We start from the raw sequence: 22,551 nt of genomic DNA, 5'->3' as shown, positions 1-22,551 counted from the left end.
CTGCCCAGGATGGGGGCTTTATTTCTTTAAGTCACCTCTTAATGCTAAGATTTTGTGATATTAAGATAAGGTGTATGTATATTCAAAAAAGAAAATGATGCCCCCGTTTGACTGTGGGAAAGCAACTGTTTCGAACAGTCTAGTGTGTCTGAGCCAATTTAAATGAATTTCAATTCATTCTGGATGTGTGTAATGAGTCTAGGGTTATCTCCTAAGAAGAGAAAAGGTCAGGCTAGAGTCTCTCTCATGTGTTTTCTATTCTGGCCCAGCATACTGCAGATTAAGAAAACTGTGGTGTTGTCTTCCATCTTTGAGAAGCGAGCAGGAGCCTGCCCCTCTCAGCTCTGCCTTGGCTCCTCCTTCTCTTCCTAGGCCTTCGCAGGGGCTATTTTCTGATTGAGCAAACCTTGCAACACCTCCTTTTCTTTTTGGAAAATATATTTTTATTGATTTCAGAGAGGAAGGGAGAGGGAGAGAAACATCAGTGATGAGAGAGAACCATTGATCAGCTGCCTCCTGAATGCCCCCCACTTGGGATCTAGCCCAAAACCCAGGCTCTCCACTGAGCCAAACCGGCTAGGGCAACACCTCCTTTCTTTAAAAAACTAAAAACCAACTAGTGCTCCTGCCTTGCTGACTCCTGCATCTCCAAACCTCATCAACACCAGTCCTTGATTAAAGTCTTATCAAATTGTTGTAAGTAAGAATCTCCCGTGGTGATGTAATTTCCATGCCTTTGTAGCAGTGACTTGTGAATGTGTGTTGCATTTGCACTCAGGTGCTTTCAGTACCACTGGGAAAGAAGTGCTCTTGGCCTCCCATTCTTTATTTAGCCACAGCAGCTCCCATTTTTTCTGATTTATAGAAAATTTCCCCTCAAAATTTCAATAGGTGGGAAAAAAAACCACCCGTGCTTTAAAAGTATAACACTTTTTGATAGAATCCTTCCTCTCGGTATCTATAATCTAACTGACATTTACAGTATTGGTTATGCATGTAATGTGAAGAATTTCTTTCACCCGCACTTTCTGTTGCAAAGTTAAAAACTTTGACTTTAGGATTCTTAAATGGAAAAATGGAAGAGTTCGGTACTTCTGGTTTGACAGTCCTGATTTGTTAAATATCTTAATAAGAAGCAAGTTTCATCTGCATACCAATCCAGTGAGAAAATTGGTGTTGAATTTGAGTGTGTATTTAAAAATTTTAGATCTAATATATCCTATCACCGTGTATAGATTACATGAGTTAACCAGTTCTCCAAGAAAACAAATCATTCCTCTATGGGGAGCAGTTATTCAAGGCTAGTTTATTTTGCATGTAATGGCTTTTCATTTTTTTCTTTTCTTTCTTATTTCCATGAGTGTATCCTGGGGCCCAGGCATTGGGGATAATAGTGTTGAAAAAAAAGGTAATGGACTCAAGCCTTGCAAAGCACACAATCTCAGAGAGACAGACATTAAATAACTTCAATAGCGCCTCTAGATATTGCTATTTTTCCTATTTCTTCTATTTTCTTACCTGTTTTCTGAGCCCATCCTCTTTCTCCCTCTGTGTTATTAATACTGCCTGCCGTACATCTTTTTTATTCCATCTCTTTTATTAAATTTTCTCATGAGAACATCTCTCTGAAATTCAGCTCCTCTATCCAGCCTCTGTACTTATCTTCTCAATACTTCAATGACACAGCTTTAAATAATCCAAGAGTTCTCACTTTCAATCTAATGACCTCAACAAATGAAATTTATTTTTGTTTAAAACGAGATCCTACCAAATACTGTTAAAAACAGAGCTTGGATTGAAGTTTTTCTCTCTCTGCGTAATCGCAGATTCCTGTACCTCCAGGGAACGGTTGGGTTTTTAGCCTGAGCTTCATAGAGAGCTGGAGTTGGGCCAGTTTTCTTCTGTCCTATTCAGGAGTAGCATTGCATCCTGCCAGTGCACGTTGGAAGCCAGTGCAAAGGAAGGAGGCTCTTCCTTCTCTTCAGTATCCTTACGGCTTCCCTTCTTTAACCAGGAGTGCACGCCCCACTACATTTTGGACTTGCAGTTAAGTGTCATGGTCATGAGGTTGCTAATGTTATGCAGCACGTGTCAGTGTGTGGGGCTTCGCTGTTGGGGTGTAGGGTAGATAAGCTATTGCAAGAGTGTGTGATAACAGGAAAATGCATTAAAAGAACTGGTGTAGGGAAGTGATTTGACGACACAGCTGAATGTGGGGAAATTGAGCTTTTCCCTTTCTTCAGAAAAGATGATGCACTCAACATCCAAATAGCAGTAATCAATCTGCATTTAAGGCAGCACAAATGGCCACTTCTAGAGAGCTGTGTAATGTCTCCATTTCCAAATAGTTTTCTCCTTCAGGAGATTAAGAGGATCCGTTCACTCTTCATGTTACCCTTCCCTTCCTGTGCTACCCCTAGTACCGGCTGAAAGAACTCAAGCTGTGAGACTCACCTTGCTGACTAGTGTGAGGAGTTTGGGATAAAGTTGGAACCTATTAGTTTTTTGTTTTGTTTTTATATACAAAGCTGTGAGTCGTTCTGTCAGCTCACGGTCAAATAATGAACTCATAGTAAGAAATAGATATCTCTGTCCACTCTTTTCTGTAGTCATTAATCTGAACTTGTTTATATTAGTTTGGAGGAAGTCATTCTAGAATATCCATCCTAATAATTGTGTTTGTCAGCCTCCCTCCACCCCACCCCATCCCATCTCATCCCAGTTCAGCCGTGATGATTTATCTGTCCACAACAGCTTGTCTATTCTCTTCCATCTCACTGTTCTCTTGGCTAGATGGCTCTTGCTTCTTTCACACAACTCCTAAATATTTGAAATTTCAATGTATATTTCAAAATATATTTGAAGATGATCATACTGGGAATATAATTTTAATCCAAAATAATTTGTAACAACGGAATGATAACACTTGACTATTGACTCTTTTGAATGTCTTATAACTTGACTCCCTAAACCAAGTCATTCTCAAAGTATGGTCCTCAGACAAGCAATGTTAATGGCACCTGGGAACTTATTAGAGATGTGAATTCTAAGGTTCCTCCAAAACTCTTCCGCCCCAGACTTACTGAACCAGAAATTTTGGACTTGAGTCCCAGCAGTCTCTTTTAACACATCCTTCAGGTGATCCTGGTGCACCCTGAGATCTGAGAACCACTGCCCTAAACAATTCCTGACCACCATGAAACAAATCAAAATATGTGTCCTTCTGTGGCAACTTAATGATCTATTGCACTGTGAATTACAATCATGTTTGTAAGTAATAGAGAGCAAGGCATGGAATAACAGGCTTTGGATTTCTTTGGTTGTGTCAGTCCTAGTAGTGCCTTCCCTGTAGTTGCAGCATCCTGTTCCCACCAAGTTAGTCAAACAGCTCTTTATTCCCTTTGACTCTTGTCTCTGTCCCCTTCTTCATACTCTGCATTCATGGCTTTTGTCAGTTCCTTTAGAAGAGCCTTGACCAGTGCTTGAGGATGGCTTTGCTTGCTTGATTTGGCTTGTCTGCAGTGTGAGGTGGCTGAGTGGGTCCGAGGGCTAAGTATCACAGATGCCTCTATCCTGCTTTACTCTAAGCCTTGGAAACATCTCAGGAGGACTATAGTTTGAACAATTAATCACTGATACATCAGTGCATGAACAGAATTTTATAGCTACTGGTGAAGGGGAAATCCACTTCATAGCTTTCTTTTAATTGCATTATTTTTTGCATCTACTTTTCTTGCATTTCTGTTTTATCCTAAGCTGCCCCAACTCCCCCCTCCAGATCTGGCCCAGAAGTTGAGATGGAGTACTTCCCATTCCTTTTGCCTCTGTCTGCATCAAGTTCGGAGATCTAGATCTCAGGTGGATGGCATTGACTTTTTCCCAACAGGTCCCAGTAAATGTAGCTCACATTGGAAAAACCATTTTCCAACCAGAAAGTCTGCTACTTTTCGCTCAGTAAAAAAGAGACATTAACATTTTCTCTGATTTGTTTGTTACAGTAACAAATATATTATCAGGTACATTGTGATAAAAAAAAAACACACAGTCTAATGGGGATTTGAAGGAGCAAATGAAATATTGCAAATATAATTGTGTAAGAGTGGAGATGTAAGTGGATATCTGAGTGGCATGAGGAAGGAGCACCTAAATCAAAGAGTTATCCACAAATAGAATCCATGAGGCAAGGTGTGTTCTGTTTATCTGGAAATGGAAAACAATAGTGCTTTGCTGTCCTATGTCACAGCACTTGCACTTCTGAGAATTATTCTAAGGGGTAATTAGTGAGGCACCCAACAGTTTATTTAAAAGTTATTCCTCATGGCATTATTTATAACACTAGGAGTATTATCCTATATTATGAAGAGGTAATATGCAAATTGAACGTCAAACCGTCACATAGGGGGCGTCTGGCCGCTCCGCACGCCTGCCACTGGAGTCCCCTCAGCCCCGCCGGAGGCCTCGGGTCCTCCTGCACCCCCCACTGACTAACAGCTCGCCCAGGCGCCTCCAACGAGCTGCCCATCCCTCTCTTCCTCCCTCCCCTGAAGGTGAAGCCTGACTGTGGTGTCCAACAAATTGGAAGTTATAACTCATGTTGTTGAGAGTATCCTCCATTCCTCAGCCGGGGCCGGCTGCTCTGCGCTCCTGCTGCCAGAGTCCCCTCAGCACTGCCGGGGGCCTTGAGTCCTCCTGCACCCCCACTGATTGAGGCTCAGGCAAGCAGGGCTGGCTGAGGCTTGCGCTGCCGGCAGTGGCAGCAGCAGAGGTGTGATGGAGGCGTCCCTTCCCCTGATCACCGGGTCAACTCCCACCCCGAGTGGGTGGGCATCCTATATAATAAAAGGCTAATATGCAAATGACTGAATGGTGGCATGACCAGTCACTATGATGCGCACTGACCACCAGGGGGCAGACACTCAATGCAGGAGCTGCCCCCTGGTGGTCAGTGTGCTCCCACAGGGGGAGCACCGCTCAGCCAGAAGCCTGGCTCACTGTTAGTGAGCACCAGCAGTGGTGGGAGCCTCTCCCACCTCCATGGCAATGCTAAGTATGTCCAACTGACGGCCTTAGTGGACCTAAGCCTTCAGTTGGACATCCCCCCAGGGCTCCCGGACTGCAAGAGGGCGCAGGCCAGGCTGAGGGACTCCCCCCGCCGCCCCGCGCCCCCCCTGCACGAATTTCATGCACCAGGCTTCTAGTATGTATATAAGCACTTAGAAATTATGGTAATGATGCTTTTGTCTTGGAATGAATTATTGTTATAACAATCTTTTTTCTGATGGCTATGTATTGCCTTTGTTATCAAGACATGAAAAATTATGAAAGCAGTGTCATCGAGGCAGTTTTAAGCGATCATTACATTTGATCTCACCTTTCTGAGGCCTTGTCCTCTCAAGCAGACTTTAGACTGTTATTGACCATTTCCACCCAGAACTAGTAGTCCTGTGGTCCTATTGGGACCATAGAGTTCATTTGCTTGTATTTCTCGTCAATTTAGCACTTTTCTCTGGTGGTGCTTTGCCACCGGGCTCAGTTTTTCCTCCTCTCTCTTACTAAGCACTGCAGATCTGTTGTCATGCCTGGCACAATAGCATGTGTCTTCACTTCTCCTTATATTAATTTTAGATGAAATGATGGCCTAGAGGTCTTTGTTATTTGCTCCACTGCCTCGTAATACCTACTGAGTCACTAGTCTTCCCACGTTTCCTTGACTGTGGGACTCAGTTTCCTCATTTCCAGTCTGCATTTGCTCCATCCTTCCTCCTCCTTATCAGTAATTCTGATTTCGTTGAATAATCTTAGTGCCCCCACCGTACCATTCTGCACCTGTGCCTGCTCTGTATCTTATTTTCTGAGTGTCAGGACCCTTTTGCTTCCTCCAAGGAGCCAGTAGAGAAGCCAAAGGAATTGTTTATTGCTGTTATATTTCATTGATACCTGTATTTGGTTCATGCTGAAACACTGTATTCGTCGATGTGAACTGAAACACAGTGAGAGGTACTTTAGAAATGACTCACTCTTGGTTCTATTTCTCAGCCTTTCCTGTATTATCTAGTTAGGAGTTTCATACAATCCTGCCACTTTGTTCTGGTTTACGGTTTCACTGTTTATGGTGGTCAGAGCTTAGCTCAGACTCACTGCCGTTTAGATTGTTGCTAGACTTGCTGAGGGCTCTAAGCTGATGCCTTGGTTCTTGGTGCACTTCTGCTTCTGCTCAGAGGCCAGGCTCTAAGCTCTTCTGCCCTGTACCATTCCAAGTAGTAAAAACAGTATGGCTAAGTACGGGAGCATGCCCTGAATGCATGCAGGAGAGCCAGGCACCTCACTCTGTAGCCTGCGGTCACTTTGGCATTATCCATGTCTCCAGTTTGAAATATTCTCAGCGTTCTGCATTAGTCAGTCACCAGTCATTTGTTCAGCTTTGCTAGGCACACAATAATTGAACTAGATGGTTCTGGGTTTATATAACTATTTGAACATGGCTCTGTGTTAAATATGGTAACAAGCATCAAGGACAGAATCCTAACCCTCAAAAGGCCTGAATTCTAGCTATGGAAATAAAGATGAACACTTGATGCACTTTGAAAGCAGTATATTGCAGCTTATAATTACCTGCTGAACTGAGCCTGTCCCACCCCCCTCTCCCTCATATGTATATTTATATAATTCCACTACCATTTCAAAGTCATCTGTAAATACTCCCCGCATATAAACTTTAGCTTTCCTAGTACCCCAGGTTAAGAATTCCTGATGTGATAATTGTGTTATGATTGTAATGATAATTGTGTTGCTACAGCTCTAAGTTGTAACTCTTTATTCTATCCTTTGGACCTGGAAGAGCACACATAATGAATAACTTTGTGTAGAGACCTGGAGAAAATGGGCCTGATTGTATGAGAAGGAGTAATGTAGAAACCATGTGAAGATAAAAACTGGGGCTGCATGGTAGAGGCCCAAGAAAGCTAAGCTTTTTAATTTCCACTTGATGTCACAGGCTGGTGGTCTTTGTTTTGGGTGGAAGTCGGGAGCAAAAGGATGAAACAGATTTTCAGGAGCAGCCATGCAGCAGTGGAACACGATGCTGAATCAAAGTAGTGTGCAGTGTCAAAAGAAACTGAGTGAACTTAGTTAAAGTATTCTTGATGTTATCTTGGAATAAATTAGTGAGGGCCTGGCCCAATAGGGTGACAAAAGGGCCACACGAGTACATCTAGGAAGGAAGAAAGTATCGGATGGTGGATGAAGCAGAAGCAGAGTTATGGGACATTTTGGTCCCTAGTTACCAAGAAAGCATTGTTTAAGGGAAATTTAAGAATTCAGGATCTCCTTATATCTTTCCACTCTATAGCTTCCCTTGCCACATCGTTCCCCTGCCAGTTCTCTGTTGTAGGCCATTCTGCTCTCCACCACTTTATTTTCTTTAAATAGATTTTATATATGAAAGCATTTCTTTTTGTGAAACTGTTGGAAGCTATTCCCCAGAAAAATTCAGATATATACTTTTACCATTTTAGGATAGTTTGTAGATACTTCAGCTAAATGTGCAGCTCACTTAGTCCCCAGGTGAATAATTCCTAATGTGACCGCCCTTTTATGGTTGGTGTTAGGTTGCATCTAACCATAGAGTCTTGGGCTTTCTTTGTGATCTTACAATCTGTTATGTGTCAGTGGTGCCTTGGAGAGGGTTGGTCTTGGTCTGTAGGTTTTTCTGTCTGAGTAAGGGACCCCGGAACCTAAGAGCAAACTCTTTTTCGTTTGCATAAAATGTGCTGAGATTCTAATCCTGTTGTGCTCAGTCAGTGGGGGTAATCTTGTTTTAACAGTTGATGGTTTTATTGTCTAGTGGGGAAGCAGGAGCATCTCGTGTGAGAATTTTAAACTTTGCTGTTTAAAGGAAGAAGAGTGTTTCTAATGATTGGAATGGGATTCTGCTCCCACACTGTAGCTACTAAAAGCTTCCAGGAGCAACCTGGAAAGTTGACTTTTTATTTCTCTTCTGACCTTTACCCCTTTGCATGAATGTGGATGTATACTCACGTTTCCTGGCTGGTGATGATTTCTCTCCATTGTTGACATCGCAGGTCTTTGCCATCTTTGCACACTGCTGCTTCTTGGAGACTAAGGTTCTGCGAGGAGCAAGCTGTGCTCTGCCCCACTGCTTCCTTTCTCCTGGCTGGCCTGAGCACAGCCTGCCTTTGTGAGAAAGCAGCTATTAAGCAGACGCAGCAGGAGAAGTTTAGAAGTCAGGAGTTTCATTCCTTGCCTAATGAAAAGGGATGTTGAGCTGTGGTTGCAGCCTGTGGGGAGAGGGAATGCAGGAGGGGTGTTGGTGTTTGCTCTGTGGAGCAGGTTTCAGTGGGAACAAACCTGCTAGCTGACTCCCCTCCCATGTTTCAAAGACAGAGCTCCCCAAACCCATCCCAAAGAAATTAGGTTATATAAGACGCGAGGGTCTTGACTTTATTTACCATCTATCCAACTGTTAGGGGAGTCCTGTCCTATAGCCTTATAGTCCTGGAACAAAGATGTATATTATGTTCCCTTTGGAAAGAACTGTGACAAGCCTGCCACTCTTGGTGTTTGCTCCTTTCCTCTTTGAGATCCTACACTGGGCACTTCCCCCGTTACTCTCCTGCTGTGGCATTATTAGGCTTGTGTCAGGCTGAGGGAGGTTTTCTGGAGATGGCTCACCAGCTTATTTCTGCAGCAGTATGGGGACAAGAACCGAAGCAACCCCGGCACAGGGAAGGAGACTCAAGCAGAATTATATAACCATTTAGCTCATTTCTCGGAGCCCTCTCGTTTGGCAGCCCGAGTCCAGTGTATCACTCACACTGTTGGTGGGCATTATTTGTACTTAGTATTTACAATGATTAACTTTCAGTGTTGCCTCTCTTTTGTTAACAGCAGTGAGAATTGTTTCTCAGTTTCTATATGATGTTATTTTTTTAAAATATATTTTTATTGATCTCATAAAAGGGAGAGGAAGGGAGAGGGAGAGAGAGATAGAAACATCCATCGATGATTCTCTCGAGAGAGAATCATTGATTGCCTGCTTCCTGCATGTCCCCCACTGGGGATCAAGCCCGAAACCTGCAAGCCAGGCATATGTGCCCTAACTGAGAATCAAACCATGACCTCCTGGTTCATAGGTCAGCGCTTAACCACTGAGCCATGGCTGGGTTGTATATGATGTTATAATACTACTTTCTTGCTGCCTCTTGAATGTACTTGAAATTGATCTAATTTAGCAGTCATAAGCATGAAAAGATTAACTTTTTGCACTCGGATGTCGAGTGTGACTCGACATGGTTAGCAGATTATAGAGATTAAAATTACTCTTTGAATGTATCAATAATTTGAAATATAAAAAAATCCAAATAAATAAGTTTGTATGAAAAGAAACTCCAGTTTTTTATTCTACTGCCACGCTTTGTAAAATCTGGGGTATTTAAAAAATTAAATCCCGAGTAGAATAAAGGAATCGAGAAAAAAGCGAGTGCAAAGGGTTAAGTTTTTGAAGGTTTTTTCCAAAATTAATGCCTGAATGTAAATAAGAGTCTGATAATATCCTTTTTAGGAACAAGGTTTTCTTTTTAAGAATTAATTTTAAAGAATTTTGGTTTGTTTGTGTTTAAATGTCTTATGCACACTGTAATCCATGTTTTTTTTGCCTGGGGTATTTTTTTCTCTTGGGTGGCATGCTGAATCTTGGCTAAGTCCTAGATTTCTGCTTAAGGCACAGAGAGCTACTTAGGGGTCACAGAACAAATCCTTTGCCTCGAACCTCTGTTTTCTAACTTACTGCTCAGGCCCAGTTCTTTTCTCTCAGACTGTACAGAATGCTTTCCAGCCCCCAGGAAAGGCCACAAGTTCAGTGCTCTCACATGAACTGTCTGTTTGTAAGGCAGGTCCATTTGTTTCAGTCGTCCTTGTTGCTAGAAGGAGATAAGGCTGGAGGCATTTTGTGCCCCCAGAGGACCTGCAGAAAACCTAGCAGGCCTCACCTTGAAGGAAGGTGAGTTGCAGTCAGGTGCCTCTGCACTTGCCTTGCCTCCCAGAGGCGTTGTTCTGCTCCTTGAGATTAAGGTAGCAGAATGGGGAGAGGCAGAGCCTGTTGGTGGCAGAGGATGAGTTAGATCTGCTGTTGGCTTCCAGCCAGTGGTTTCCCATATAAACCATCCTCATGTCCTCTCCCGTGAGTTTACAAATCCCAAAGGACTGGGACAGACCTTGAGAGCCAGCCCTGGTCCGTGATCATTAACAGGCTCCCTGAATGACCAATCCTTGGACTAAATTGTAAAAGGAAGAATCTGACCTATTTGCAATTTCTAAAGCTGAAGAAGCCCTTGCTTCAAGTTCAGGAGGGAGCCATGGTATCCAAGGAACTTAGAAATGCTTTCTTTCCGTTAGCAGTTCAGATCAGAGCGAGTGTGTGATTTTTTTTTTTTCCTTGTTAACTCTGTACTTTCATATCTTACCCTCATCATGGAATGAAAACTAGGTAGTAAGGAAAGTGTTTGTTGTTTCTGAACAGAAGGCATTTAAATCAGTTGAGTGAGAGACAGCTCCCCTGTGGAGGAAGGGGCGAGGGATGGATGGTAATGGCACACGTATGTAAGAAATATGACTGTTCCACCTTGCGTCGAGCAACATTCACCTCATTTGGTTTATGTGAATTTGATTTAGAAAGTCAGGGCCTAAAAGTACCTCCAGCAGAGCAGTGTCCTCTACCGCTGGTCATTTCGTGGGAGCCTGGGTGAGAAGAATGTAGAAGTGTGGTTACTAGTGTGAGGGTTTGACATATTTGACCCTGGTCTGGACAGTTTTCATTTTCTCTGGAATTCAGAAACTCTAAAAAGGCTAATCCACAGAATGGCACACCCCTGAATCTCTGTTCCTCATTCTCTAAACTCAGGAATGTTCCCTGCTTGGGTCTGCAGACTGGCAGAACACAGGGTGACTTAGTTATTTTTACCCACCAGCTTTTTATTCACCAGTCCTTCATTGTTACATCAGTGATCGTACCCAGTGATGCTTAGGCTTCAGTCCCTGTCACCATTCAAGGGATTGGGGGATAAAAGGTGGGAGATTGGAGCAACCCAACCAGGGCTCAGATATGTGGCCGAGTCCCAGAGCCCCTGCTAAAGCTACTGTTACTACAACCTGAGACTGACTGAAATGAGGCTTCATGTCAGTTATGTAGCCATTGCTAACCTCTCCTCTGCTGTTAAGTGGCTTTTCCATACAATATTGCTTCATTCAGAGCAACTTATCTTTTACCTGGGAGGAACTTATTTCCATTAGAATTGGAACACTAGCTACATATTTTGCATTTTAAATGTTTCATGTGATTAAACACAGAAAGAAACATTATTACTTGTGTTTCTTAGGAGTCTCCTCTTCCAACTATTCTTCTTTTGTGCCTGGAACAATGCCTCTAATTTGGAAACAAGTTCCGGGAGCTCTCTGATTACCAGGCACACCATTAGCTGAAACTAGCAGCCAAGTACTGATAAGTGGGTTTAGAAGAGCATGCTTATATTTCCCTCCAACACGCACTCTTGCACACACTGGCTGGCTACGCAGCCGTGTGTAGTGTGACTTGTGTAGTGAGTGGTAGACCCCTCCATTTGAACGACCTCTCTTCTCACCAGCTTTTTCCCACCCTCCTGCCGCTTCCCAGTGTGATTTGTATTTTAATTGTGGTTTTTCTTCTCCAGAGCTATTAAGAATGGCAAAGGATTGCATAGCAAGAAGGAAGTGCCTATCCACCGTGTCGCAGACATATCTGGGGTGAGTTGTGTCCCTGAATAGAGCTGTGTGGCGCAGAGGTGCCAAGAGCTTGGCTGCTGATTCACCAAAGGACTTCAGCTCTGTATTTTCTGTAGCTTGTTCATTTTCAGGCTAAAATATGAATTTGAATTTTTCCAGGGCTGCTGCCTATGCATCTATAGAGATTCTGTTTAATATTCTGAAGAAAGCAGAATTCCAATGGGCTTAAATTTAACCTCATATGGTGTCACCTGGGCTATTATGTTGCTTTTCCATTTTTTAATTATTATTACTTAGAAGATACTTTTTTCCAGTTGTATTAAAATAAAATTACTTCTTTTTTAAAATCCCTGTTTAATTCTCACCATGACTAGGAAATCTTAGTGGGAAAAGGTCGAGTATAGGTTTTAGGACAAGTATAGATATTGACATTTCCTCATGACGTTTTTTTTCTAGGGTTGCCTCTAAGGGGGAGAAATGTGTGAGCATCCTTTGAGCTAATGGATGTAGATGCTGGAGAGGAATAGAACACGAGATACTTTTAAGGCTGTGTCCAAATGAGTGTTTGGTGATTAGGGCCCTACCCTTGCACGATTAGGATCTCTTGGCTAAATAAATACCTTTGTTAGTTGAGCGGGTTTATTCATTTATTTAGCAGGTATTTCAGTGCCTGCTGTGCCTAGAACTGGTCTAGGCACTGAGAATATAACAATGAACAAAACTGATCAAGTCCCTACATGCGCATGGGAAAGGTAGACAATAGCAAAGTCAGGGCGTGGCAACTCCTCTAAAGAGAAATGAAACCACCTAAGCAGGGATGGAGAGCAGTTGAGGTGTTGATTTTGATCAGCTGCCTAGGGAAGGCCTGTTGGTTCATCAATTCACCCTCAGTTCCTAGGACACACCATCCATTTCAACTTCCGTAGTCACTGATGGTTGGAAGGGATTCAGGTCATGTGGAGGGAGGACCACATAGCCCAAGGGTGGTAACAGAAGAAGGACTGGTAAATCTTAGTTTGGACACTCAGGAAGCTTGCCTTGGGCACCAAGAAGTAAAAGCAACTATAAACAAAAGCTGCTAGAGCTCAGCCTTGCCCACAGCAGTGATGAATTAGAGTGGATTATCTTCCTGTTCTGTTCTCTGACCAAGTCTAGCTGAGGCTTTGCCTTTTGTTCCCTGTGATTGCATATCATGAATGTGTCTGTCTGGCCGTGTCACCCTTCCCTAGATGTAGTGGTACCCTGTTCCTATTAAGCACTGCAATTCTGTTGAGCTTCTTTTTCTCTGTAGCCAGTCACTGCAGATTACAGATTAAACAGTGTTGCCTACAGTAATTGGACTTCTGTCAACAAGTTGTATCTCTCTTTAATTGAGTGAGGTATATTGATGTGCATTTTTCATAGTGGAGCGCCCCACAAACCTGTTGCTAATGGCCCTAGAGCCACAGGTGACTAAGTCGAATCTGTTCATTGCTAACAGTGTGATGTTATCAGCCCTGTTTTCTCCGTGGCTTACCTTGCTGAGTTATTGTTTACATATATTCTATATATACCTGCTGTGGCATTCTTAACAGTATTTTCCTTAATATCATTCTCAACATTTTCCTTAATAGCATTCTGTTGGTGAAGATGGGGTAATCAAAGGATAATTTTTTGCTTGTTCAACTACAGGTGATGGGGGGAGTTACAAATACCTATTTGGGGAAGCACAATTAGGGCCAAATACACCCGGTCAAAAGCTTATGCAGGCTCACACTCTAGGGTCTTCTAGAGGCTGATTGAAACCTAGGGGGCGGGAGTGCTCTCTTTGGGCCTGTGGAGTTCATTGTGAATCTATGCTGCCTCCTGCTTTAGTGTGTTTTGGTGTTTTCTTATGTTTGTCTGTCTGTCTGTCTGTTTTTTGGTAGCAAACTTGGCTCTTCTGCATCTTTTGCACCTGTTATCAGGATCTTAGGAAACTTGTCTTCATATTCCTCCTTGGTTTTTGTTTGTTTGTTGCACCCACACCCATCTGTAGCTCAGTTTCATGTGTATCTTTATTCTCCTTTCTGTCTGGATATCAAAGGTTTCGTTTGCTTTTATGTTATTTTAAAATAAATTCCAATTACATATCTCTCAGTTACCACATAAATAAAAGATAAAAACTTGAGCAAGTGGGAAAGTGAAAAGCTATTTCATTTAAATAGATGTCAGAATGACCTTGTCTATCTTCATCACATGTTGTTCAGCTCAGATTGAAGGTTTCCTCTCCTTTTCTTTTTCTTTGTTTTTGGTGCCCTCTAAAACAGAGGAGCTTTCTCTCCCCGTTCCAGCCTTCCCTTCTTTCCGTCCCAGTGTCATGTTGAGTGTGTTGGGTGCCCTGGTGCTGGTGAAGTGAGATGCATGGGTTTCAGCGTCCTGAAGCAAGCTGGCGGTGCTACTGTCTGGGGGCAGGTAGGCATATGGGGGTCAGGCAGGCAAATAGTTTACAGCTAGATGAAGAAACACCTAGAGTAAAGGCCTTGGAATACACACATAAGGGCTTCATAGAAGTTTCTCAATCTTTTTGTAATTTTTAACTGTGTTTTTCTTTCCCCTTCAAGACCCCCATCTTAGTTACAGGTTATAGTAAATGGAAGTTTTTGTTAAACTGACAGTATACATGCAATTTGCTGCCAAAATAATTGATAGTGAACTGGTATTTGTATACTACCTCTCCCCACCCCAATGCACATCCGTGGGGGCAGGTGGAGACATACAGTGTGGGGCAAAGTAGGTTTACAGTTGTATCACTTCCACATACAATAATTGGTAAATAAATAATAATACAAGAATTAACTGTTTCCAATACGTGGATACAACTGTAAACCTACTTTTGCCCCACCCTGTATATAAGCTCCTTATATTTTGTCTCCTAAACACCCTCAAGAAATGTGCTGTAAATAATTGGTAAATAAATAATAATACAAGAATTAACTGTTTCCAATACGTGGATACAACTGTAAACCTACTTTTGCCCCACCCTGTATATAAGCTCCTTATATTTTGTCTCCTAAACACCCTCAAGAAATGTGCTGTATAGAAGAGATTATCATGTTTGTGAGACAAAAAACCAGTAATGTTGTTCCAATTTTAGTGGCTTCCAGCTTTTAGAGTTGAGTTTCTACCTTATTGTCCATATCTCTTCTCTTGCATATTTTAAAATTTATATATTGATTGATTGAGAGGTAGAGAGAGAGAGAGAGAGAGAGAGAGAGAGAGAGAGAGAGAGAGAGAGAGAATGAGAGAGAGATTCACCTGTTGTTCCACTTATTCATGCATTCATTGGTTGACTCTTGCAAGGGCCCTGACTAGGGTTTGAACGCCTCTATGCGCCAGTCAACTAAGCTACTTGCCAGACCAGACAGAGCCTCTCTTCTCTTGCATTTTTAAAAATGATTTTACTGGATAAGGGTCAGAGTGTATTAAAATGCCTCGTAAGAACTTAGCAAGTGCAAAACCTCCCTGGCTGGCTTCCCATGGCAGCAATCCAAGCACAGGAGTGACAGGATGACTGCCTATTTTGGCAAGTGCGACACTGGCCTCTGCGTGAGGAAACAAGCAGGCTCTTCATGTCATTCATCAGCTTTCCCGGGACTGGACCGGGCAGTTGTGGCTACTGAGTGTGCTTTCTGGCTTTGGGTTCTGCTGTCCCAGTTGTGCCTGTTTTGTCCCTTTCCATACTGAGCTCAGTACAGTTTTGTGACTTTTCAAAAATGTTATGATGGCTCTCAACTTGTGGTTTTGTTTTCTGTTTGTCTGTTAGTACAGACGATTTTTGACACTAATGTAACTGGGTGTTTTTCCATAAGGTATGTAGCGTCTGTGTAATGCCAACTGCATGAACCCTACCTTTTGGCTAAGGCTTTTTTAAACTTGGCTCTTCTGCATCTTCTGCACCTGTTTTCAGGGGAACCACTAAGGGAAAACAGTGCCAATCTAGTCATTTGAATCCTGAAGAAGTTACTATATTCCTTTAGTTCTAATTTTTCAAGGTGAAGGAAGTGAGGTATTACAAGTCCTGGTCATTGCTTCCTTTCTTAATTGTCCGTCCAGTTTTCTTTAGGCCATGTTATTCCTGGGAATGTGAAACCAACTAAGAATTTGACCCACTTGACAGTGCATCTGATAAGGTTTGGAGGATGGTTCTGTGGTGACTGGTTCATGTCAGACACCCACAGATTCGTTATTAGTGGGTTCTGTTTTTCCCTGATCCTGTCTCCACTCCCTCACCAGCATACAGAAATTTGAAATGTGCATGTCGGTGGAATATAAGGCTGTTGCTTATCTTGGATTTATTATTTTTTTGCCGTAGCCTGCTCTGTAATGAATACAATTTCCTGCAGATATAGAGTGTAAAACAGGCAATAAAATGGGTTGGTGCGTGGCTTACTGTTGTTCTGGTAAATCAGACAAATCAATTACAGTTCTGAGGTAAGAGCTCCCACTCCTCAGGTTGCAGCCATCACACACGGATTCCCTCCTGTGCGGCCTGCACCTTCCTTCCATTGTGTGTGAGCAGTGCGGGGTGAGTCACGGTGTCTATTTCACGTTCCTCCGTTCCCACTGTGTCTGTCCTTCTCTCTGGTGCACAAGGAGTTAGGATGTTTGTTTGTTTGTTGATGGCACTACAAGAAGATAGAGCCAAACCAGCATCCTGTCCTCTCCAGTCATATTTCTCAGTCCCAGAATGGGACAGATCATTAGAATGGGGTCGTACTTCTCCTGACAACTTGGCTGCTCATTTCACTGTTGTCTCTTCTGCTCTCCTTCCTTGCCTTCACTAAGTTCCAGTGTCTTTGTTTTGTTTTGTTAACTGCTGCTGTGCTCACTTGAATATTGCTTTCTTTGCTCATGTGACCTAACTTTATTGTAACCTCTATCCATGACTGATTTTATTGGCGATACATAGTATTATTAAGAATGTGCTTAAACCATAACCTAGATAGCTCTGCGGGTAAGGATTCAGATTTATGGGTAATATTTACTCCATCACATCATGAAATGGAGACTTACAGAATTGATCAGTGGGATTCAAATTTGCAAATAGAAAGGGTGGAAGTGTTCCTTTCAAATAAATAAGTAAATAAATAGGTAGGATTTTCTCTAGCATCTCCTCCTGACCTCTTCCTTCAGTTCCTGGTTTTTCAGTGAGTTCTTGAGCTGGAATAGCACCATCCTCTTTTCTCGGGGTATTTGAAGCAGTCCTTTCTACAAGAGGCTTGGGGACCTGTACAGAAGTTCTCGTTCTGTAAGTACTAATGGAATTGGGCCTCAATGGAAGAGTTTAAAAATATTATTTTTGGCTACGCTACAGAGAGGTAAAAAGTGGTTTGCCCAGTAAGTCCGAAGAAAGTGTAAAAGCAGCAGCACAATCACTCAGAGGCTTTATAAGTTAGGTCTGTGTTCAGTTGCTGTTCCCTTTCTATGTCTTCTGGCCCGCTAGGCTAGGTTGTCTTCTTATTTTCATATAATTCTAAAGAGTCTTCTAACTAGTTTTTTCTAATCCTTAGTAACTAGATGTTATGAATGATCCTTGTTTTTTTATTTACTTATTGTTTTGTTTGATTTAATGGCACTTCCCTCTCTTGCTCTCCCTTAGCCTAAAATCACATTCAAATGTCCCCTTTGTGCCAAACATACCAGGTCAACCCCCGTGGTTCTGCCTGGTGGCTTTCTGTGATCTGGAAGGGTTGCCTAGCTCGAGAGCTCCATTCATACCACAGCCTCTGGACCCATGCTTAGCATTTGCTACCCTGGGGAAATCCCACAGAATCCCTGTGAGAGCCCACTCCCTGTCTGCTGGCCTTGCTCTCTAGAGCAGGCATCATGTGCTCCATGAATATGATGACCCCTTGCCAGGGAGCCAGGATTAGTGCTAGTGGTGGGTTCCCAAGGTGGTTTCCTGGCACCTCTCCTGCATTCAGCAGCTCAAGCTTTTAGCAATTTAGAGGGTGGTATTTCTGTCTCTATTTTGTTCTTTCTCTATCCCTGCCAGAGGTTCCTGGACTGCGGTGTGCATGTGCAGCTCACTGACTTGTATTCTCATAGCACAGAAACGTGCACTGCAGCCCGCTGGTGCAAGGCCATGTGATGCCAAAGTGGCAGCTACTCTGAAAGTTTCTCCCAGGCTCCTTTTATTTATTTCTCCTTTTCCTTTCTTTAAGCCTATCCCCCCACCCTCATCTTCCCATCACCCCCGCCCCTCCCAGAGCCCTTTTCCTCCATGTCCCTTTCCCCCTCTCCCTCTGAAAAACAGGTGGATGTTAAGGAGACCCAGATTGTGTCACGGAGTTTGGTTCTCCTTAGGGTGCATTGCTTCATTGTCTTTTGTTCATAGTTTGTTCAGACTTAGGAGTCCTGTGTGGACAGTTCTTGTTTTGTCAGGCTCTCCTATCGAAACTCCCCAGAACTAAGTGCAGAAATATCCCTCTTTCCTTCTAGAGAGAAACCTAAAAACACTTACGCTTTCCATGGGAATCAGAGAGAAGTGTTCTCTGTTAGGTTGAACATGTTTCTGAATGAGGATGGGAAAGAAATGCTGCAATTTTGTAAAGATTGTATTTCGGCATTTATCACAGTTATAGTGGTAGTGTCCAGGCACCCCCATTTAATCCACTTTTCAACCGAGTTCTGTTCCTTTTTAAATTTTTGCTCTGTAAAGCACTAAATTTAGGACATAGTCTCTCACCTTTCTTATTTATTAGTTGGAGGTATCAGGAGATATTGTTAAAGACTTTAGAACGGGAAAGGTTATTGGGTACCCTTTCATTGGAATGCTGGGTAATGCCTTCTAAACACTTTGGGGTTAACTGATTTTATGGGGGTCTGCTGCTTAGTTTTTAACCAGGTGTTTACCCTTTTCTGGAGAGAGAATTTAATTTGTATAGGCCTGATGGTTGATGCATTGATTCCTGTTTGTACAAATGTGACCCCATATGGATTGCTGCCCTGTAAAAGAAATGGTTTCCGATGGTACATTTTCATTCTATGGTTTTACTGTACAGTTTTGCATCTTTAGCAGACTCACTTCAGCATTCCTTGTTGCCTATATGTATATGCCTGTTCTTCAGATTCTCCTTTGAATCAGTTGTAATATCTTTCTGGTTCCCACATTAATTAGTGGTTAAAATAAAATTTTTGACATGTGTTTGTTTTATCTATCTATCTATCTATCTATCTATCTATCTATCTATAAAAGCCTAAGTGACCATCCAACTGTTCGCCTGCTAGCTATGACACGCAATGACCATCAGGGGGCAGACGCTCTGACCAGTAGAGGAGAGCCCGATTCCTTGCGGAATTGGCTGTGGGTTAGGTTGCTGCTGGGGCACTGTGGGCCCCAAATCTGCTTCACCTGCACCCTGGACCCAGAGAGGAGGGAGCCCAAGTCCAAGATATATCACCTAAGAACTGCCCTCTCTCAATCCAGGACTCCTTGGGGGATGTCGGAGAGCCAGTTTCAGGCCAATCCCCACAGGTGAGGCCGAGGGACCCCACTGGTGCACGAATCCATGCACCAGGCCTCTAGTATTTGCAAACTAGTAAAAGTCATAGTTTTACTCTTTGAAAAGTAGCCTTTAAGAGGGGAAGCAATTGCAGAAACTAGGGAAATACAAAAGCATTTATAACATTGGACAATAAGGGATCATGTAATTATGTATTTTTAAAATCTTGTTTTTATTTTTTCCTCTGAACCTGGAAATGAAGAGTCATGTGGTTGTGAAAGACCTTTAAAAAATAAACAGTTCTAAAGTGAGTCTGTCTCTCTCGCCTGCAGAATGCCTGGCTCCATGCCTGTGCCTTACTTGGTCGACCTTTTGCTCACTGACAGGCTTGTTTTGAAAAACTCAGGCACCATGGCGGCGTGAGGGAGAGGTAGTGAACACTGAAGACAGGCACAGTGGCTGACGCTTGGTGAGTGTGCCAGCTCCCAGTTCACACCTCTGAAGACACGCTGGATCCTGAGAATGCCTGAGGTGGAGCGCTGTTAGAGACAGCGATTCTTTACGTAAAGGATAAAGAATTTTTGTGTCTTACAATAAAACATCTTCCCAAAATAATCAGTAGACGTGATATGTCACTGCAGTAAATTCAGTTTTCAAGGACATTTTCTGCCACAAATCATTGATTGGCTGCCTCCTGCACACCCCCTACTGGGGATTGAGCCCAAAACCCGGGCATGTGCCCTACTGGGATGTAAACCGAGACCTCCTGGTTAATGGGTCAACGCTCAACCACTGAGCTACACTGGACAAGCTATTCCTGTTCTTGATTCCTTGTGTAACTATGACTTCACACACAGGAGTGCATACAAATTAAGTGTCCTGAGGTATAATGATTTTTTTACTTTCTTCTTTTGTTCAAAAAAGGAAATTGAGGGAGTCCAGGATCAATTTTTTCAAAGTGGCAGGTAAGGGTGAGGGTGAGGATGAGGGTGGGCATCTCTTTCCAAAGAGACTTACCTCTAGCAGCATAGATTCTTCTTTCACTGGTCCATACTCTTCACTTCTCTTTCCCATTCTCTGGATGCATGTGGATATTATTCTGTGATTCTGTTTCAAGGATCCAAATTAGTTAATTGAACTCATCACAGGTGTGGCTAAATGAATGTTAGAGTATTTTGAAGGCAGTGGGTAAAATTCCTTATTCCCAGGTTCAGGTATATGATGGGATTGTCTGACCTCTTCTGTGGCTACTGAGAGATGTGATGAAACTTGAAATATTTGTGCCCAGCCCGGCTTTGCTCTCCATTTCACCATCATAACACTACTTAGACCTAGATTGAACTCATTTTGTCCTGTGGCTATTGCTTATGTAAACATCTCAAAGTAAGTCATTTTACTAACATAGACATTCTGCTTACTTGTATTTTAAGGCTTTAGTTTAAAAAAAATTGGACACTCCTAGCAGTGTTGATATCTAGCTAAGTATCCTTGAATTGGAGTTCTGGGTAAGCATGGAATTATCTAGTGCCTCCGTTTCTCAGGAAATGGTGTTTTCAGGAAGAAATGATAAAATTCCTAGCATATATCAGAGTTGGAAGGAGTGTGAGAATATAAATTATTATCAATGTTTAACTCTGGAGGAAAACCTATGTTCTATTGATAGTCCATTATTGCAACATGTCGGATGCTTCATCCATTTTGGAGACTATGTTTTTCTAGTATATATTACTCAGTTTATTCCAACAGTTCATATTCTCAGTTCCAATGACTAGGTTGTTAATTAGCTCTTTTTGATTAGCATTTCTTCTTGGATGACCAACTGCTGACCATACCTTCTTCCTCCTCCTCCAGGGCATTACTCTTCTTAAAGGCAGTTTCCCCTTTTTATCCTCATTGTCTTGTGTTTTTTTTTAAACATTTTTTATTGATTTCAGGGAGGAAGGGAGAGAGAGAGAGAGAGAGAGATAGAAATATAAATGATGAAAGAGAATCACTGATCAGCTGCCTCCTGCACGCCCCACGCCCCCTACTGGGGATTGAGCCCACAACCCAGCATGTGCCCTTGACCGAAATCGAACCTGGGACCCTTCCATCCACAGTCTGATGCTCTATCCACTGAGCCAAACCAGCTAGGGCTTGTTTTTATTTTATTTTATTTTATTTTATTTTATTTTATTTTATTTTATTTTACTTTATTTTATTTTATATTGATTAAGGTATTACATATGTGACCTTATACCCCCATTCCTCTCCCCCTACCCACCCACCCCCGCTCATGCCTTCACCCTACTGGTGTCTGTGTCCATTGGTTATGCTTATATGCATGCATGCATACAAGTCCTTTGGTTGACCTCTCCCCCTTATCCCCACCCTCCCCTACCTTCCTGCCTTCCTCTGAGGTTTGAAGGTCTGATCGATGCTTCTCTGTCTCTGGATCAGTTTTTGTTCATCAGTTTATATTGTTCATTATATTCCACAAATGAGTGAAATCATGTGATATTTATCTTTCTCCAAGAGACATATGAAAACATGCTCAAAGTCACTAATCATCCGAGAGATGCAAATCAAAATGACAATGAGGTACCATCTCACACCTGTCAGAATGGCTATCATCAACAAATCAACAAATGACAAGTGTTGGCAAGGATGCAGAGAAAAAGGAATCCTCATGCACTGCTGGTGGGAATGCAAACTGGTGCAGCCACTATGGAAACAGTATGGAGTTTCCTCAAAAAACTAAAAATGGAGCTCCCATTTGACCCAGTGATCCCACTTCTAGGAATATATCCCAAGAAACTGGAAACACCAATCAGAAAGGTTATACGCACCCCTATGTTCATAGCAGCACAATTCACAATAGCTAAGATTTGGAAACAGCCTAAGTGCCCATCAGCAGATGAGTAGATTAGAAAACTGTGGTACATCTACACAATGGAATACTACGCTGCTGTAAAAAGGAAGGAACTCCTACTATTTGCAACAGCATGGATGGACCTGGAGAGCATTATGCTAAATGAAATAAGTCAGTTGGAGAAAGATAAATATCACATGACCTCATTGTCTTCTGATCATGCCTTTCTTAAACAATTTTATATAATCGGTCATTACCATAATTTTGCACTTGATGTATTGATTGGTAACTGTACTCAAGTAGACATGTGTACAGTGGTTCTCCTCACTAGTTTCTAAACAAAGAAGGGCATTTTTTTGTATCTCTTCATTTTCTAGTTTAGATTTGATCTGCCAGATGATGATCTTAAACAGTGTGATACTATTAAGAAAAATATGGCCCTCTAGGGTTAACTGTGCT

At 42.4% G+C, this 22,551-nt stretch overlaps 1 protein-coding gene across 1 annotated transcript in view; it reads left to right on the top strand.

The window, feature by feature from the left end:
* SND1 (staphylococcal nuclease and tudor domain containing 1) overlaps nucleotides 1–22,551 on the top strand; it is a 457,708-nt gene that overhangs the window by 261,434 nt on the left and 173,723 nt on the right. The window contains exon 14 of the mRNA XM_008154047.3: nucleotides 11,724–11,796. Within this exon, the coding sequence (XP_008152269.1) occupies nucleotides 11,724–11,796 (73 nt within the window). The remainder of the gene's footprint in view (nucleotides 1–11,723; nucleotides 11,797–22,551) is intronic.

Source organism: Eptesicus fuscus, chromosome 14 (genome assembly GCF_027574615.1).
Source record: "Eptesicus fuscus isolate TK198812 chromosome 14, DD_ASM_mEF_20220401, whole genome shotgun sequence".
NCBI lineage: Eukaryota > Metazoa > Chordata > Mammalia > Chiroptera > Vespertilionidae > Eptesicus > Eptesicus fuscus.
This window is presented reverse-complemented; position numbering and strand designations above follow the sequence as displayed.